Source organism: Populus nigra, chromosome 1 (genome assembly GCF_951802175.1).
Source record: "Populus nigra chromosome 1, ddPopNigr1.1, whole genome shotgun sequence".
Taxonomy (NCBI): domain Eukaryota; kingdom Viridiplantae; phylum Streptophyta; class Magnoliopsida; order Malpighiales; family Salicaceae; genus Populus; species Populus nigra.
The window spans coordinates 7,485,225-7,506,175 of NC_084852.1; the positions used below are offsets into that span (position 1 = coordinate 7,485,225).

Below are 20,951 nucleotides of genomic sequence, written 5' to 3' on the forward strand. Positions count from 1 at the left end.
TTGAACTCAAAGACCTCGCTTCCCTTACTTTGCAAGAATACAATTGTCGAAGACATTGAAAGACAACAAAACATTCGTGCAACACTAGCTTGTAATGAAAATGCTTCTTTTGCAAACGTTAATCCGTGCTAATTAACTTTAGGAGCTTCGTTCCAATCCCAACAGGAAGCAGCTTCATTAACAATTTACATAACAAACACATTGGTAACTCCCCCCCTTCAAATTGGCCAGACAAACACCATTCCCATTCTTCTGCTGAAGACAGCGTTGCCTGCAAGATGAAAGATTGCATCCGTCAGGGTCCAATACTGCGGCACACCTTCCATTGTTATCTCTCATCACTTCCATCATCTCCGCTGTTATTACCAAGAAAATCAAGAAGCAGGAACTTTATAATATCCATGTAAGCCATAGAAACTGGTATTTCATGCAAACAAACTATTATTCTATTGCGTGCATGGTTGCTAAGTCAATTGGTAAAACACATTATTCTAATATATACACACACCATGGGAGAGAAACAAGATAAAGATATAAAACTATCAAAGAATGTCATGTGCTTTTTCCAATATCTTTGAAGACGATCAAAAGGCACCTCTAGATATCTTTAAATACTTTGGAAAACGCACAAGGAGTTGTATGGGAAGCTTTAAATTAACAAGAGAGAATTATTAATACGTACCCGAGGAGGTCAAGAGAAGCAAAGCTAAGATAAAGCAACTCAAGTAGAAAGGCTTCATGGCTCAGTCCTCAGAGCTTATTATCAGCACCACAGCTCACAACTTACTAGTAGCTCACATTATATATGCGTTGAGAAAGTGAGAAAGACGAACACCCAATTGCCCCATGGTGCAAATAGCAAGTGGGATTTTGTAGTCACATGATCTTCTAAATAAAGAAAAGTAATTAATTATCTGGGTTAATTTGTGTCCACCGTACGTCTCTTCCTTGCCAGACTGGGAACAGGTGCGCATGGTTTTATGAACGCTTAAAGCCCATAGAATCAAATATAGCAACTTGAATTTGTTAAAGCATAAAAAGATGTTTTAGTGGGAGCATGCACAAGATGTAAAGTCGAGCCTAAATTAGTTGAAGTCCCACTATATACGGCTGCACTCCATCCAGCACTCGAGAGTGATTAAGCCTGAATCTTGTAATTAAGAGATGAAGCTTTTTAATATGCCACTTGTCGTGATACTAAATGCCAATTAACTAATTAAGCACTTAATAGTGACTTAATGATTAAGAGAAACATCGACACGAACTCACAAGTTGTTTGTCTTGACTAGACAAGTAATTTTTTTTAAGTTGACAAAGGGCAATGGAGCTGCAAGACCTACCCTCTCAGCCGCGTTTTGCAATAGTATGCGAAGTTGTATAATAATATCAATGGACGAAATACCACGCAATGCTTTTAGAACGATATTTCTTCTTTATTTCAAAAGAAATTCTACCAATCAAACAATATTGAAAAAAAGAAAAACAAAATATGGTGTTAAAAAAAGAGAGTGAAGGGGCAGAAAAGAAAGGAGCAAGCGTTTATTTATTTTGGGAATTATATCAAAAGGAGGGGGTCAAGCCTGAGTGGAAGTTGGGCTGGACACACAACATGGCTAACCTAAGGCTAGTTCCTCTATGCATAGAGGGCCACTTTTTCCTTATCAGTCCAAGGAAATTAGATGAGTAACTTTACCCAAGTTGAACAAAATCCCACTCGAGCCTACCTAATTACAAATAAAAAAAGTCATTGTTGGAGCATAAACAACCTATTATAAAAAGTTGTGGTGATTATTTTAAAAAAAAAAATTTGAAAATATATATATATATATATATATATATTACATCAAAACGATTCAAAAAAAAATAAAACAAAATAAAAATCAATTTATAAAAAACATGGTGTGACCACGTAAATAAACAGGATGTAAAACATGAAGCAAAAACATTATGGAAAACACTTGGACATACTTTGTTTTAAATATTCATTGGTGAGATGAATATAGTTTGAGGGTATTCTAATCTTTTCATTTATCCCATTCATAATTAATGATTTGTGAGGGTGATTATGTAACTTTTCAAGTTTGTTGGAACAATAAAATAATCTCTTTGCTCCATGGATTATATATATTTTTTAACTATTTGATGAGAGGAATTAGATCTTTTAAGTTTTTTAAATATATTGAAAAGATATATTTGCCCCTTGACCCCATGTAATTAAAACATAGGTCTAGGGGCACTTTGATCTTTTCAATATGATTTTTTTGTTAATTTCATTGCCATTAAGAGTAGTTTGGTCTTTCTTTCTTTAGTAATTAATTTTTTATTTGAAAAAGCTAGTGTGTTGTGTCCTTGAGCCACGTGGGTGGCACCTCCTAGTATTTATGGTGTTTTTTTCCTTATTCTTTTGATTGGACGACACCTCCTTCTAATAGTTTTTGGTGTTTTTTGCCTTATTTTTTTTGATTTTTTTCTTTCTATTAAAGTTTTTTTCAATTTAGCCCTTTGATCTAAATTTTTTATTGCCCTTTGATTTAATTTTTATTTTGATAATCACACTCATTCATTTAATTACAATTTTTTTTATTTTATATCATTTTGTCTTATTGATTTTTTTTTTAAATTTTATCCTTCAGCGTTTAATTTGTTAGAGATTGGACTTTGCTATTTTTGTTAAGTCACGGGTTTGGAGAGTTAGCGCAAGTCGATATATTTTTTTCTTATTTTTTTTAATTTTATCCTTTAACATTAGCTTTTTTTTTAATGGCTTTTTATGGAGTTAGTTCCGGCCTCATGGCCAAGTCACGAGTTTCGAAGGTTGACATGATTTGATTTTGATTTTTTTTCTCTAGGTTTTTCTATAGAATTGATTTATTTTTAATTTCATCATTAAACATTTGAATTTTTTAATTAGTTTTTGTTCTTTATTTTTTCACTTTTCTTTCTGTTAGGTTATCTCAATCCTCATTTTTGTAAGGTTTCCTTTTGTGTAGTTAGGGGGTTAGCCTAGGTTAGTTAGGATCTTTTTATTTTATTTTATTTTTCTTTTCATTTTCATCACTCAATATTTTTTTATTAATAATTTTGCTTCATTTTTTTTTTAGGTTTACCTTCTATACGGTCGGTTCAGGCCTTTTGACCACGATCATGAGTTTCAATAGTTTACTCAGGTTAACTTTATTTTTTTATGAATTTTTTTAAAATATATTTTTTTTAATTTCATCATTAGACATTTATTGTTTTTTGAAAATTGATTTTTCAAGCTTCTTTTTCCGTTTTCCTTTACATTTCATCCTTTGACTCAAGTGTTTTAATCTTAGCTAGCTTTTTATCAATTATTGATTTACTTAATTATGTGCAGTATGTATAAGCATTTTAATTTATGATTGAGTATTATTTTTATATTCAAAATACAATGAAAAAGTCTCTTTATTTTTTTTTATTAAAAAAAATCAACGAAGGAAGCACGATTTATGGGCTAAACGTGGAATTAATTGTTTGGAAGTGACTGTTAGGAATTGAATTTGAGAAGCACACACCTGGTTATTTGACATGAGTGGAACAAATCCTTGATGAAAAATGTGAATCGCATAGGCTTGAAGGATGCAAAAATTCGGTATCAGTCATGCTATATATATATATATATATATATATATATATATATATATATATATATATATAGATTTATTGTAATTTTCCTTTTATTGCTATATCAATAGTCTTCAATCCAGGTTACAAAATAGGATTGCTCTTGATTATTGAGCTTTGCAAAAGTAAATCACCATGTAGCAAAAACTTGTTAAACATAAATCTTAATCCACGAAATATAATATGTCGTTCCTCCAAAAGATGTTTTACTTGAAAAAGAAAAAATTGCATCTTCATGTTCTTGAACCATCGAAAAATGCCAGTTCAAGACATGTAAAAAGAGGAAAAAATCTCCTTAGTTTTAAGAGAACTGACTTCGAGAAGAAAATGTCTGTCCAAACATCCAAGTTGAAGGAACAACATTAAAAAATTCCAGTGTTTTTCCATCAACTAAAGTGAGCTTAAAAGACAGTTTTTGGTTTCGAAGATCGAAACTGCTTTGCCAATTTGCACCCCAATTCCTGTGCAATGGCACCCATGATCTTGCCCTTGAGCCTCTAACCCATGCAGCCTTGATATCACCACTACCACCAACGTTAGAGATCATGACCAGGTTGAAGTTTGATTGTCCCCTCAGAGTGAAACGAACTCCTCCTCTTCTTGTGCACGATACCCTTCAATTCATGCATTTTCAAAATCATATTTTAAACATACTATAAAGAAAATATAAATTTATATGGGAATTTGTGTGCGTGTTATATGATTTTATTACCTCCTATAGAGCACAGGAACTATGCCTTCATTGCCTTGTCGTGCAATGCGAAAGAAAGCAGGCATGGACATGTCAAAATGCTGGCGAGGAGGATCGCACCACCCTCCATTATCATTTGGAGGGCAGAAATTGGTGGCAGTTACCGTAATAACCGCACGTCGGAGGCACCACTTGGGATCTGCCCTATAGTTGCACATTAATTGGTAGCAAGCACCACATGCCTCTCCACCTCTAAACAGTGCACCACTCACGGCCGCCGTGTTCACTCCAAATCCGGCATGGAAGGTGTTGTCATATCCACAAGCTCCTCCTGACGTATAGAATACATGCACACCAAAGTAATTAATTACTATGCATTTAAATTCTCTGTACATAAAGTAGTTTACTTAATTTACATGGAACTTTTATAAGAGAAAAAAATTATGAATCGTTGGAAATTTTGATTGATTTGTTTTATGATGATCAAATTTTATTGATGATTACATTAAATATATGAAATTTTGCCGGAAAAACATTGAAGGAAGAGATTGAAAAAAGAGAGAGAGAGAGAGATAAGCAAACTAAAATTACAATTTTTTATTGTAATTTACGCGTATTCATTATTAAAAATAATACATTTTTATGCATATATTCTATATCTCACATTACAATAATATTCTTGGGTTCTTTGTTTTCTAAGAAACTAAGACTTACCAAGAGTGGCGGGGCTCTGATTGGCGCCATAGAAAGTCGCATGAGCATTGAGCCAACCACCATTAATCCCCTTCAAACCAAGCAAACAAACGAAGAAAAGAAATTGGCAAACCAAAACAGAAGGAGTGACAAAAGGTCCCATTTTCCTTTGTAAATAATCTCAAAAAACTCAGTACACAAAATCCTCGAGGAAAGTGTCTCCATTTTATAGGCAAACACATGCCCATATACGCGGTTGTCGGTGTTTATTTTAGAATCTGAATCGATGCATTAATTTCTTTCTGGGAATATGTCGATATTATTTTTGATTGAGGATATTATTAACAGATAATTAACGATGGAAATTAATGAAAACGCGTTTTTTCACGTCCTTTAAAGTACGGCATAGATGTACAAGATGAAGAAAGCAAGCAAGCAAGCAAATGCATGTGATGCTTAGTGTGCCATGATCTTCTTGGAAGTCACCTGTCGGTGTTTTCTATCTCCAGCTAAATATTTTATCATAATGATATGCTATCCATGTACTATAAGGCTTATCATAAACAACTTTTTTTAAAAAAATAATTTCTTGGGATTCTTTTTCCTTTCAGATGAATGAATGAGTTCAATGACTATACTTTTGTAGAATTAATTAATTGTGAACACTTTATGAGTATCCTTGTGTACTTCTACTGTTGGTCGGGAAACAAATATTGGTTGAATACTAATTAATAACTTTTGCATCAAAGTGAGATTATTATTATTATTATTATTATTATCTTAAGAAAATTGAGGAATACATAGCCAATGAGATGTTTTAATTTGTTTTACAATTGAAAGATGACAGCCTAACTTCGCTCTAAAAATTAAAAGGGTGCTGACCATTGACGTTATCTAATGTTTCTATAGACGCGGTTTTTAGTCTTATTTAGAAAGAGAGAAAGGAAGAAAAAGCTTCACTTCCAACCTATAAATATATTAAGTATTTCCATGCACATGATATCAAAAATAATATGTAAAGCCGAAAACATACGCAGTTTTTTTCTTTGTCTTTCAGTTTCTCTTGGAGGAAGCAGTAATAAATTAAAATGTGTTAGATGCTACAAGTTAGTAAGTACTCTTGCTTATTTTTAATGAGTTTGAGTTAGACATGCATTTATTGGCTTGGCTTGAAGTTTCCTAATCAAATTATATATATAATACATGTCCGCACTTCGTTGTAGCATTTTTTTCTATTATTGCACCGGTTTCCAGACCTAAATCGTTTGGGTCTAGCTTGGTTTCAGACTCATGTCGTCTGGGTTTGGCAACCAAACCAAACCCAAACGACTTGGATCTTACACAGTTTTCAGATCCAAATCACTTGGATTAGGCATGATTTCCAGACCCAAGTATCTTAGGCCTTTATTATTTTTTGTTTGATAATGGTGCGAACAATATGTCATTCGTCCCAGCTGAATTAAAAAAAAGGTGCGTCGCTCATCATATCTAGATTTCGGCTACCATAGTTGCTGGAAAATCAGGGTAGTTGGTTTTTTTCTTCTAGAAACCCATTTTCAAACCATTTTTAACCCAAGACACATAGAAAATCACTTAGTAACCTTTTAAGCCAATCTTTAACCTTCAAAAGCGCAAAAAACCGATCAAAAACCAAAAATCAACTTGAAAACCAATTTCTTCTCAATTTTATATCTGATATTTTAAGGCACTTTCAAGATTATAAAAAAAACACCTAAATAAAACTTCTCTCATCATATGAAATCATTTGGAACAAAAATCTAATGTTTTGATGGCCGAAATAGAAGAAATGATATTTTTCTCTTTCTTGGCCAGATTCCAGCCATCCTCTCTCTTTCCTCTCACCCACCAGTTCTTGGGCCTGGCAACCCTGCCGACCCAACTCGTTGGGGCCTGACACGGTTGCTAGACCCAAGTCGCTTATGCATGGCGTGGTTGAAGATTGTGTGAAGATCAAACTAAAACATCAAATAGAGGCAAAATATCAAAATTATAAAAATCAAGCAAAAGTCTAAAAGGCGCTGGCTTTTTTTCCCTTGATCAACAATACCTACACAAAAAAAATATTATGGATATACTATGCAATTTCTAATGATTCATTTTGGTTGTTGAAGTTTTATCATGAGTGATCTAATCCTAATTAAAGGCCTTTTGATTTTGATTTCTCTATCAAGAGTGAATTCAAAAGAATAGGTACCATAAAGAAAAGGATCCCAAACATGGATGATGTGTTAAACATTTAGGGAAAGTTACAATATAGCCCTCCAACTTTTAAATAAATGCAAATCGCCAGACTCAAGTGCCTTGGGGCTGGCACGATTTGGGTCTGATGTGGTTGCTAGGCCCATGACGTCTGGGTCTGATGTGATTGCCAGACCCATGGCACTTGGGACGTGTTAGAAATTTAGGAAATGTTACACTATGATCCTCCAACTTTTAAATAAACACAAATTATACAATTATTGTATGTCAATAATTGTCCAATTCAATATAGCAAAGATATCCGAGTAAATATTTTGGCTTGTGAGACATCAACACATGCCTCTTGTTTTTTGAATATAACGTAGTTGGAACTTAAAGATTTTAAAAAAATTATCGTGAAAGTACAGGTCAAGCATTTAGTTTGAAATCATAAAAAAAAACATAGCAAAATATGAAAAGATAAAACAATGAGGAAAAACTGAAAATACAGGTAAGAAATAAACCTAGAAAACAACAATAGGAAAACAAAGAGCTAAAAAGATGAGAAAACCACATGAGAATGCTTCTACTAATAGGGAAGCCAAACCTCATAAGCCATCAAGAGGAAAAGGAAAAAAAACAAAGCATTTAAAATGACAATAAAAAAGACTAAAATTGAAACCAAGCAAACTAGGAAAAAAAAGGAATAAAAGGTTGAGAGAACCAATAAGAAGGCAAAAGAATGCCACAGGTCCCAACAAACTAAAAAAAAGAGAGAGGAAAGACCTTAAAAAAATGCAATTGATGAAGGACACCAAATCCAAACCATTACACTTACTCTCCAGCAGAAGAATAGACATTAAAACAATAGCACATCACTCCCTCAAAGACACAAAGAAATAGGACATGAAGTGACATAACGCAAATAAAACCGACTATAATTTTTAAAAATGAGCCAAACCAAAATATTAGAAGAAAAAACAGAGGTCAAGAAATAAAAAAAATCCACAAACCAAACGCAGAGAAAACAGAGGCAAAGAAACTAAAAATCCAGAAACCAAACCTCCATACCTAAATCAACATCCAATCCACCAGAGCAATAACCAGGCCCCCGAGATCTTAAAAAGAAAAAGGACGAAGACAATCGCACCTTGCATTTAATGCACGATAATGACTGCACACTATCCCCTGCAAGACAACCTTAACACCACTCAACAACCCAACAAAGCCATATGAAAACCAACAGCTTTTTGGAACCCTCAAAAAGGCTCGAACACCAAGCCTGCATGCCCACAGGAAGCCCTAGCCCATAGTAGGAAAAAGTGGTTGACTCCCCCTGCCTCACCCTGCCCCTAACAAAGAAAGCAACCAAAAACCAAGATAGCCCCTGCCCAGCAACACCTAGCCATGAATTCACCAAGGGCAAAACCAACATCACACTGTAATAATCCATAGTGAAAATGTCTCAGCGTCCACAGTAAAAGAGCAACACGCTTTAGATTATAGATAAATATATATGGAGAGATCTCCATCATATTTGGGATCCAACAGTTGAAATGCATATATATTTTGTTAGTAAATTGTTTGGGTATGGAAATAAATAAACAGTAAAATCAATTGATTTAGAGGGATGAAAACATTGTCTTTAAGTTGTTTATTTATTTCATACAGAGACGACACTTTTAGAATACAACTAAACTCACTAAACTTCTAAAAGAATAAGAAGACAAGACAAAGGAAAGAAAATACGTTGTTTTTGTATATATTTCTCTTTGTGTAATAACATGTTTATATAGACTTGAAATGTGTTAATGAAACTAAATGATTGTTAATAATACATTTATATTTTGAATTAAACTGAATAATTGTTATTCAGTTTTATCACAACAATCACAAATGTTAAAATTAATTATGAAAATTAAAAGAAATTAGCTCAGTAAAGAATTAATTTCACTAACAAATTAAGTTTCGAGTGCTGAAGCGCTAAGTGCTTATAAATATCTATGTAATAGCATTAGAAAGCCAACTAGAAGAACTCATCCATCGTTGCTTTCACTTAATTTATTACACAATAAAAACTCATACTTATAAATATTTAGGAGTGAGTGTTTCTTTCAAATATGAGATATAAATCTTTTCCTTTTTTATTCACTTACAAACTACACCAATAATCCCCCACTGGTTTGTAATTAATGTCTTTTTACTTGATAGAATTACACTAGCAAGAATGTATGTTGCAATTTAAACCTTCAATTAGTGTTAGAACTTGAATCCTACTAAAGTTATTGGTGTTCCTAGATTAAATCAAAACTTTTGTTGTAAAATCAAAGATATTACACACACAATACTATCAAAACTTTTAAAGAGTTTACAATTGTTTAGCACTTATTATGGTCATGTGTTTAAATCTCGTTTTCATGAATATCTATAAGAGAAAACTCTAGCTCTTATATTAAAAAAAACGACACCGCTTCTATATTCATATAGGTGAAATTATACATGTCTCTATTACATTAAATTTAAACTTTAAATTCCTTTTAAGAGCCTATGTTTATCCTTCTTTATGTAATAGAACACATTTAATACTATAATAATATGGTCCAAAATTAATTATCAATATCTAATAGATACTAAACAGTTACTTATCATTACCCATTAAACTTAGAGGTAAACTTGTTAATTCAAAGTTGGGTTCTTATTATCGATATCTTTAATAACAGGTTTCAACCTTATTCTACTAGTTTCTTTTCTTACCATGTCTCTAAATAGTCCTTTTATGAGTAGATTCGCTAAGTTATTCATAGATTTCATATTGACAATGATGATTACCCCATTTGTAATCAACTCTTGAATATACTCATGTCAAATACTTATATGTCTTGATTTATCATTGTAAATATTACTGTAAGCTCGAGACATTATTGTTTCACTATTGCAGTATAAAGAAATAGCTAACATAGATTATGATCACAACTTAATATCTAACAACAGATTTCTTAGTCATTCTGCTTCTTTACCTGCGACGACCATAGTAATAAATTTTGATTTCACGGCAGAATGAGAGATTCATGTTCTTTTCTTAGATTTCTAAGATATTACACCTCCTTAAAGTGAAAAAAATCCATCATGGTGTGGACTTATTATCACTTGAACTAATTATTCAACTTGCATCACAAAATCCTTCCAATATAGTAGGAAAGTAATAATAAAACAAGCCCAAATCGATCATTCTTTTTAGATAACCAAAGACTCTTATAATAGCCTTTCAATTATTCATATTCAGCTTGCTTGTATATCTTGATAACTTACATGTATCATAAGTCATATTTGGTCTTGTACAATGCATATCATACATAAGACTTTCAATGACACTAATATATTCTAGCTATGTTATTGTTTTATCACAGTTATCATTTAACTTCATGCTAGAGTTAAATGGGGTATTTGCCTCCTTCATATTGAGATGCTTAAACTTATCAAGCATGTTCTCAATATAATGTAATTGATTAACTTGTAATTTTATAAGTTTACGATCCGAGTTTATATTACATTTCCCGTGTCGTGTCAAAAATATATTTTTGACAATCTTGGTAGTAGTGGTGGTGGTGGAAGTGGTGGTTCTAGTAGTAATTTTGATCATCATTCTTTGAATTACTATTTTTTAAAATTCTTTTATATAATTGTGATTGATGGTGATGGTGGTGGTTGACTCAATTATTTTTTCTTTTTTTTATTTGATTTTTTTTATTCCATCCCTTAATAATAGGTTGATTGGGATTAGGCTTCATAATTTATTTCGGTTTGCATTCTATGAGGTTATCAATGTCTCATGACCCGGATCACAAGTTTGGTCGGTTGACTCGGGTGGTTTTTTGTGTTCTTTTTTAATTGATTTTATTTTAATTTCACCATTCAATATTACGTTGATTGGGAATTGAGTTTCATAATTTATTTTGATTTTCTTTCTATGAGGTTATCTCGGTCTTATGATTCATGTTTAATAGGTTAACTCAAGTTGATTCGACTTATTTCTTTAGTTTAATTTTGTTTGCAATTTCATCATTCAACATTAGGTTGATTGAGAATTGAGTTTGATAAAAAAATTTTATATAGGGTTATCAGGGTCTCATGACCCTCATGACCTAGTTAGTGGATTTATCAGATTAACCTGAGTTGATATGAGTCAATACAATATGTTGTTATTTTAATATTTAAAAAAGATGTTGTCCTAGTTGTTTTTTAAAATCAAACTATATTTGTATTGGTCGTTCGAGTTGTTTTTTAATCTATCAAGTTAATCAAGTTATATTAGATCAATCCTCTTATAATTTAATCTAATCCACAACATAGCACACACAATAATCTAATTACTTAACTATTATGAAAAACTAATATATCCAATGGTAAAATTGAGAATTTTCAAAACTTTAGGAAAATCTGGTTCCAGTTCTGATTAATCTAAAATATACGGTGTTATGAGAATTTAAATTTTAAATTATGGTATAAGAAATAAATTTATACAAATATTATAATTTTGACATGGCTTTATCGTTAACCCATTTGGAAGTAAACTTGAAAGGTAATACGTGAAAGATGAATCCACCCTACACTCTTTTTTTGGACTTGGTTTCTCCCCCTTTTTTTTAGCCATAACTCATATAAATTAAACCCTCTTGGAGCTTGTTAGGTATAAAATGTCAATTTTAGTTTATTTTGAAGTTAGAGACCGACATGTGCGAAAAGAAAAGAAAAAAAGAGAGAGGAGAGGATAGCTTGAACGTCTTTGTTCAAACTTTGATATGTAACCAATTCACAATTTGATCTTGCTGAATTCTTGACATTGAGTTTCTAAGATGATTTATCGTTCACATAAGCGCGGTATCAGTTTTCTGAGATTTTTCTAGATTTTTTTTTGTTACTATTAACATATTTTAAGAATATATTATTCTTGATAATTTAAGTTATAATTTTTAGTTTTAATTAGGAAAGAACACTTCCGTACTCATTATTAGCATTGATAATGGGAATTTATAGGTGAGCTATGATCGTGTAGTTTTTTCACATATCAGAATTTTTCACTTAAATCTTGAGGTTGATTTATTATAATTATTTGCTTAGTTTATTGATTGGTTAACGTTATGTTTAATTGCAAAAAAAAAAAAATGGAATTTATGGGTTATAAATTTGGTTATTTTAGTGTTTTTTTTTAATTAATAACCTTTAATGATTAAATACGATTTAGAAATATGTTTGAAAGTGTTTTTTAAAAATATATTTGACTAAAAATAAATATCAAATAAATATTTTTTTTCAATATTTTCTTATAATTATGATGTGCTATCGTTAAAAATAAAAATATAATCTAAAAAATATAATTTTAAATTCTAATACAACCCAGTGACATTCTAATACGACCCAGCGACATTCTTATCTTGCATATGATCCTGGCTAGGTGACATTCGAAGTTTGTCTATTTTCCGCTTTGAACTTTCAAATTCAAGAAATGCATCTCTGCACACTGTATTTGTCCCATCTTCCCGTCGTGTTGTGCATGCTGCTGAATCTATTTCAATATCTACTACATGGAAACCGATCTTCAAAATTACAAAATCTATGGAAGATGAGAGAATGTACATCATTTAAAAGCGAAAATCACTAAAAACAGAAAGGAAAAAGGAAAAGAATGGCTTCGAAAATACAGGGAGGCAAAGAATAAGGGCTAACATGGAACCAGGGTGCTTCAAGGTCGTGTGCGTACTTGATGACTTGGAGCATCTTGCTCTTGACATTCCAACATGAAGACTCCAATATAAACTTGCAGAGGGAAAATTTTCAAGAAAAAGAAGGGGAAAAAAACAAAGAAAGAAACTCGCCCCTAACATTATATGAATACTACAAAATTCAAACTAGAAATGGCAATTTCCTTACAGAAAATACAAAATGAGCCCCGTATACATTTTGTAATCAAGAATCTAATACAACTCATGAAATCCAACAGTTACAATAGCATATGCAAGTAAAGAATGACAGATAAAATGCAAAACTGTCGAGGAAAATCTCTTGAAAGAGAGTTTCCAGAAAAAAAAATTACAGCAGATTGTCCCTGCAATGTGTATGTCATCACCTATTTACAAAAGCTGAAAGATAACCTAATCAAAATAAGAGGAGGCACAAAATGATGCAGCAAAGAAAAAAGATGGACACTCTATTTAGAGACTTGTCAAGCTGCATTTCCTGCCTCCTCATCCTAGGACTATTACTTCCCATGAGAGGATTTGTGTAAGGGCGAGCAAACATATTGGTGATCGACGTCCCAAAATTCCTTGTGAACACCATCTCATTGAACATCCCCAGCATTGGATTTAAAAAACCTGTCATCACTGTACCCCCAAGGTTTGAAGAGGTCAAGGCTGCATAACCTCCATGAGGATCATGGAAGTATTGTTGGTGTTGAAATGACTGAGGCTGTGGATTGAAAAAATTTGAATGAAGTTGCCGATTTTGTGGCGAAGTATTAGCATTCACTGTATTCAACTCAGAAGGGAGTGGCCTACGAGGTATGACTGCATCCACTGGCTCTTTCTTGGATTTTGATTCAGATGTAGATGGGCCCCGGCCATATAGAGGGACCAATGAATTTGGAGAAATGTCAGCCTTGCAGACAGGGCAGCTCGGCTGCTGCTGACTAGCATCAGGGGAGGAAGTTTTAACATGGAGCCATTTGTAAATGCATGGCCAGCAATATAGATGACCACATAGGGTGACAACAGGGTCATGTGCAGAGTCTAAGCATATGTTGCATTCAAAATAGCCACTGTCATTGTCTGAGACTGCTGTTGGGACTGGAATCAATTTATGTTTCTGCTTAAGTCCAACATCTTCCTCAGATTCAAAATGTGCCTCATGATCAAAGAAGTGTTGTTCCATATCTGCAAGTTCCGCATTAAAAGCGAGGTTTCTTGGCATATCAATGATAATATTCAAAGAGAAACCATTGTGTGCATAAATTATGTGCGTGCGCGTGTGACAATGCACGAGAGACACAGAAACATACAGAAAAAACCATCTATCGGCAACAACAAAAGAAAAACGAAATTTTCCAGGGACAAAAAAAGCTGCTATATGCAATAGAGTTCAATTGCCAATAAATCTCCTTCCCAGAGACCAGATATTTAAAGTTTCAAACACGATAAGTTATGCATCCAAGAAAGCACAAACAAACAACACCGGAGGTGCTGAAGTTCTAAACAGCAAAAGGTTAAAATCTTGAGGTTGACTACAAGAAAATGACAAAGAACTGGCTTGAAATTAGTAAAATGAAGAGCCATGTACAAAGATTGCTCAACCCATCAACGATATATGAGAAGAACAAAACGATGGGTTACTACTATCAGTCTCCCAAACAAATAAAGAGATCTAAAGGTTGATGACAAGAACGGCTGCAGAATAACTTATGTTAGAGTTCACCAATCTTACATATCTAGCACCTTAAGACTAGTAGGCCAGTTAGAGCTATCATAACCTAACGTGCTCCCAAATTACAAATTTCTAGTCTGAAAAAAAGAAAAGAAAAAAACACAATTGTTGGGTTTTTTTACAACAAACTGATTTCTAAAGAATTGAGATTCTTTCACATTGAGAAGTGCCAAAAGGGCACTACCTAAATTGGTTTCAAAGAACTAGTTTTCCGCCCTCTTAACATATAAAATCAAGAAAATAACACAGATTTTCACACCCCAAAAGAACCCATCATCCTTTAAGACTTGAGATTAAGAAAAGCATAGAAATTCATTAACCTTCTTTATCAGAAGAAAGCAAAATGCTTTAATGACTTTGAGAAATCAAACAAAACTTTGAAGGAAACATACAAGTAATTCCAAGACAAAAACAATTAAACATCAACGGCTTGACAAATTGAATACAAATAGCAACACATATCCACCTTTCCCATTGTTTTTTTTTTATTATTATTATTAAAGCATGGCATTATTAAAGAAAGACAATATCAAACCCGATAAATTGAAAACATCTCTCACCATCCCATGAAAAAGAAACAGCCTACAATTCAATCACGATTGAAAACAAAATAAAATCAGAACCCCTACATTAAAATATACTCAGAATCCAATCAAGATCTAAATAGAAGAAAAGAAACAACCCCGCAATGTTTGTTGTATAAGAACTCGAAACAAGAAAACAAAACCCACGAAGAGGACAGAGAGAAGGAGATGATACCTCTTACGAAGAGGCTGGATCAGAAGAAACAGAAAATAGGCTTAAAAACTTTAACGCAGAAAGGCCAAATCTTTTTATTTTCTTGAGATGAGAGATGTGAAATTGTGGAGAGAGAGGAGGGAGAAATTTGATGAAGGATCTTCAGGATAAATATAATTATTTAAAAAGAAAGGGGTTAAAAAATACAGTGTGCCTTTCGTTTTGACAGGACCGTCTATCTGTGGGTTGGTAGTACATAGATTTGCTACGTAGACCCGTACTTTTTTAGACCGCTTGCATTTCACCACGTGTGCGTGCCTTATTTATCATCTCATTGCATGAAAATATGATGAAAGCACTATACATTGTCAGTGAGAAAGTAGTCGATGATGACTAGGGTTTGTTTTCCAAACGAAAGACCAAGCAAGTGTGAGACAGAGAGTATGATTGAATTGATTTTTTTATTCATAAAAAGTTAATTGGAAGCGATTTTACTAAGATTACAGTATTAACATAAACTCTTTTCCTAGTTTGATTCCGTGCAATATGCTGCCGGATGATTATATATTAGAAAATAATATAAATTATATATTAAGATATCATATTACAGCTTAAGTTATTGAATGAAAATAGTTCTTTGATATAATATCATAGCTTTGATGATTAAACAGTCATGAATTCAAATCTCCGTCACTATTTATTTGATAAAAATTAAGTACAAAGTAATGTGGATCTATATAAGTTTTAAACTTAAAGAATTTTTACTTGAGAGGATATGTTAGAAAATAATATATATCATATCCTGAAACCTTACCTAACAGTTTAAGCTATTGAATTGAAATGATATATATATAATTCCAAACAACGTTTAACCGTTAATGAGAAGCAAATATCCCGATTAAAAAAAAAATAATGAGAAAAATTGAAGGACCCAGTGAATGAAAAGATGTAAATTAAAAAAAAAAACCTTGAGATGGTTTACCATTTAGATGAACATTTTTTCCACCCATATGTGTTTTTAATGTATAGTATAATTAGATGCGAAAGATATAGCATTAAGGAACCTTTTTTAAAAAAAAATAAAAAAGAGATATCTTGAGGGAAAAGTTGTTAACAAGTCTTAACTTGGATTAAAAAAATCAGCAGAATTAAAGATAAGTTTAATGACCATCTAGATTATTCTGTCACATAAGTTCATCTAGATAAGCTGACTATATTCATGGTCGAATTGGATTTGACCTCTTCTTCCATCTCGGCATGCGATGCACCCACCTACCTGGAGACACCAGAATGCAGGCGACCGCCCACTGGATTTCTAGCTCGAGGGAAAGCGCAGAAAATAATAACATTTTAATTATCCTTCTTTGAATCAATAGAAAGGTTTATTTATTTATTTATTTCTTTGTTTGTTTTTTTTTTAATTTTTTAATTATTATTATTATTATTATTATTATATAAAACCTCCTCACATGCATGTCTACATGTTTGACACTTCCATAAAATCACACTCTTGATTTAGAATTATCGTTCTTTGAATCAATAGAAAGGTTTATTTATTTATTTATTATTATTATTATTATATATAAAACCTCCTCGAATGCATGTCTACATGTTTGACACTTCCATAAAAAAATAATAATAAGGTAAATGATCTTTGGTGCCCTATAATTAAGGTCAAATGCACTAGATTAATAAATTATGTAATGTGTTGCCATCTAGAAGAGAGAAAATCTTATCCTCAATAATAATAATAATAATAATAATTAATCCAATGATGGCCCAAAACATGAACGAGCTGTAACGTTTTCTACAGAAATCATTCATGGAACCAAGATTTATTTCAGTATGGTATGTTTCCCATATTGTCTCTCTCTATCCAGTCTCATTTTGTATGTGTTTTGTTTTTTCTTAATTTTCACTGTTGCGGCTTAAAAATGTAGTGTGGTTTTAAAAACACATGTTTTAAAAAATATGATTGGCTGAAACAAACTATTATGTGATGAATTTTTACATGTAAAAAAAAAATACAATCGTGTGTGTTTGGTTAGGTTAATGTCACAAAATAAAAATAAAAATAAAAATAAAAATAAAAATATATTTGGTAGAAAAGAAAACGTTCTTGTTCTTGAACAACCATGAGCTTCTACCTGATTATTGATGAACAAGGCTTCAAGATGAAAAAGATTTGCCCATGCCACGGTCTTGCATGAAACCAATAAATAAGCTCCTGGCATGGTCTCACAGGAAACCAACAAATGCTCTAGGACAAAAACAAATATCAGATTCTAACGTGTGGCCTTTAGGTCTCACAGGAAACCAACAAATGCGCTAGGAAAAACACCAAATTCAAGATGTGGCCTCAAGAAAAAAGATAATTCTGAAGTTCGAGGCCAACATCCATGCTTCAGGTAACCGCCAACAAGCATTTCCAATCCTTCGTTCTCTCCAACCACAACCTGAAAAACGTTTGTCTTTTCTAGGATTGGATATGCTCCAGAAATTCCCAGTAATGCTTACTCATGATTTACCCCTCCAGCGCCTACACTAAAATGACCAGTATATTCCTGAATTCAAATATAAGCACCTAACGCAGGGATGCCTCAATCTTGAGCATAAACTCCCCTTGACAATCCAGCAAGAGGCTATTGGATACCCATACGTTGTTGTCTCTACTAAGAGCTTCTGTCCAGAAAATATTGGTCCTATCCCAGGTGGGTGACCAAAAAAACTATCCACCCAGAACATTGAAAAGCAGAAACTATAACCTTCTTAAATGTGTACTCTTAGTCCTATCAGAACCTCATTTATATGACCAAATTTCTAGACAAAGGAGCAAAAAAGGTCTAGTATTGTCCTGGCAGAGTTTATATATGAATCCATGTTAGCACATGTCAGGTGGCTACATTTTCATGCCCAAGAGGGTATGACAACACTTCCAGAAGAGTAGCTACAGTGATACACAATCCAAATCATGTGAAAAACAAATTGTCCCTTCATTCTCATTCACATCACTACAGCACAGCTTAAAACAATTTCACATGGTGCTCGTAAAGAAATACCCAAGGAAATCTGAAGATAGAGCACCTTGGAGACATGATTCTGCTATAAGCCACTTGTGCGTGCAGTAACCAGAATTCCTCAAAAGTTTCATTCATTTCATTCCAGATGAACAACAAATGGAAAAAAAAATGGCTTCTAAATGAACCAACACTTCAGTACTAACCATCCAGGAACTGTATAAAAGGAACAAGGTCTTAATCCAAAAGCTAATGAAAGCCATCCGAGTCTAAGCTATGAGTTAAACAAATTATAATGACACAAGTGATAATTCACAGACCAGGATCAATTTCAGATACTAAAACTTGAAGTTGTGGCGTGGTTATACTTAAAAATTGCAACTTAGAATCCAATGAACTGATGGTCTTGAGTGGTTGACTTAAAGAGACATGTTCTAGCTTGCTTCCTCAGAAAGAAGGTACTCAAAGCTACTCCCAGGATGCACATTATCCATCTTTGAGAAAGATACAGAACTAAAGCCTCCAAACAAAGCCAACAAGTGGGAGCAACTGGGTAAGAGTGCAGCTACCAGGACACATTCTAAACAATCTAAGCCCCACGCCCCACTTTATTACCAAAACACAGAACATTAGACTGACAATCAGTCACCCCTTCTAATAAATTAAAGAACAGAGATATCAATGGCTTATCATATGACACAAGCATGTAATTTACATGTAATCACACCTGCTTTATGATCCTCATCATGGATTACCAGTTGCCTAGTGTAGCATTAACACATGCTTTTTAATACAAACAATTGGACGCATCTGATATTTCATGAACAGTGTGTTAAATTGAAACACACTTGTTCTAAACTTGATGCACGCACAGATCAACTTGAGCCAACAAGCAGAGACCTAGGGAATAGGATGAGATAATTGATGTTCCATATCACAAGGCCAACTGAGAAACTCTGCTTAATTTCTCATATATTTTCTTCAAAGCATCCAAGACCAAAGATTTCCACCAATCAATATTAGCATTATATAAAACTATAGACCGATTGGCCACACCACCACCAGCTCACCAAGATCTTTCGGCAAGCATTTCATTTTTATATTCAGTATATAGTATCATAGGTTAGTTTTGAAATTTTCAGTTTCCTTGACAGTAGAAGGCACAAGGACTCACACAAATCTCATACCATATATTTTTCTGTACGTGAATCATGTGAAATAATTAAAAAAAAAAATCAATTTGGTCATCTTGATTTCCTTAGCTTAAGAAAATCAAACCAAATCAAAACTGAAATTTTAAAAATTTTAAAATTAACTGAAGTGGTCAAATAATCGAACCACATGAACCCAAATGCATCGTCAGTTTTCAGTTCCCAATGCATTTCGCACATAACAACCAAACTTCACGAGGGATGTAAAGAAGGATAAGCCAATACTTCTCATATTAATCTACACTAAGCAAGAACAAGCTACCAAACATGCATTCAGCTACGTAAGATAAGACACATATAGTTACTAATATTTTCTGAAGGTAACATAAAAATACAGCAGCGTCTGGAGATGGAGCAGTGGCAGCTAAATAGTTTATTGGCAGCAAGTGCTTGTTTCACTTACAAGAATTTCTCAATGGTGGTGGTTAAGGTAGTTTTGGGAACAGCACCGATAATCGCCTCTTTCTTCTCACCATTTTTAAAGATGATAACAGTGGGAATGCTTCGAATCCCATATTGGGTTGCAATGGAAGGGCAATCATCAGTGTTAACTTTGTAACATTTGAGCTTACCAGTATATTGCGTGGCCAGTTCATCGATTATAGGGTGAATCATCCGGCACGGACCACACCATGGGGCCCAGAATTCAACCAGCACAGGGGATTCCGATTCGAGCACCACTGACTTCCATGTTGCATCCGTTACAGAAGCCACTGCAGTTCCATTTTCAATTCAATTATTTCAGTAACAAACCCTTGAATTATGACTTTTTCAATTTCTATATCTACAATTTTATTTATCCAAAAGAAAACATTTTTTTTAAATGACAATTCCTTTTCTTTTCCCAGCTTAGGTTTTAACAAAATAAGCCCAAAACATATTCGAAAAAAAAAATCTACGATCCAGATGACCTTCGACAGCAGTCTCCTGCGCCTCACAAACAATCCGTCCACCACGAGAGAGTCTGGAACTGGTGAGAGTCACGAACGATCCAGTAGAGCGGTTTATAGTCGACGAATTAAAGGAGAGCTTGAGGCCTTTGACGTGTGGTAAACGAAGGGATCTCCGGTGAATAGGTGAAGCAAAAGCGGAGAGAGGTGTGGTAGTAGTAGGTTTAGGTTTAGGGAAGGTGGGAGGAGGAACGGTGAGGGATTCAAGAAGAGCAGCCATGAGGAGAATCGGATTATTGGCTCTGGATTGGGTTTGCGGAGACAGAGAGAGATGGGGAATTGATGATATTTGGAGTTTACCTGAGAAGTGGAAATGACGCTTTTCTTTAAT

General features: G+C 33.3%; 3 protein-coding genes and 1 long non-coding RNA gene across 4 annotated transcripts; all 4 read right to left on the reverse strand.

Moving 5' to 3' along the window:
- On the reverse strand, positions 1-934 carry LOC133685476 (uncharacterized). The gene is made up of 2 exons (XR_009838931.1): positions 683-934; positions 1-356 (listed from the first exon to the last, which is right to left on the reverse strand). It is a non-coding gene; the product is annotated as an uncharacterized LOC133685476 (long non-coding RNA).
- Positions 935-3,680: 2,746 nt separating this feature from the next.
- Positions 3,681-5,231, reverse strand: LOC133680809 (expansin-A12). Its single transcript, XM_062103806.1, has 3 exons — positions 5,051-5,231; positions 4,358-4,667; positions 3,681-4,259 (listed from the first exon to the last, which is right to left on the reverse strand). The coding sequence occupies exons 1-3, from the start codon at positions 5,190-5,192 to the stop codon at positions 3,947-3,949; spliced, it is 765 nt and encodes a 254-aa protein (XP_061959790.1). The 5' UTR covers positions 5,193-5,231; the 3' UTR covers positions 3,681-3,946.
- Positions 5,232-13,128: 7,897 nt separating this feature from the next.
- On the reverse strand, positions 13,129-15,650 carry LOC133694540 (E3 ubiquitin-protein ligase RMA3-like). Its single transcript, XM_062116086.1, has 2 exons — positions 15,464-15,650; positions 13,129-14,157 (listed from the first exon to the last, which is right to left on the reverse strand). Exon 2 carries the CDS (start codon positions 14,153-14,155, stop codon positions 13,382-13,384), a length of 774 nt encoding a protein of 257 aa, XP_061972070.1. The 5' UTR covers positions 14,156-14,157; positions 15,464-15,650; the 3' UTR covers positions 13,129-13,381.
- Positions 15,651-19,968: 4,318 nt separating this feature from the next.
- On the reverse strand, positions 19,969-20,951 carry LOC133691144 (uncharacterized). Its single transcript, XM_062111502.1, has 2 exons — positions 20,582-20,951; positions 19,969-20,383 (listed from the first exon to the last, which is right to left on the reverse strand). Exons 1-2 carry the CDS (start codon positions 20,838-20,840, stop codon positions 20,070-20,072), a joined length of 573 nt encoding a protein of 190 aa, XP_061967486.1. The 5' UTR covers positions 20,841-20,951; the 3' UTR covers positions 19,969-20,069.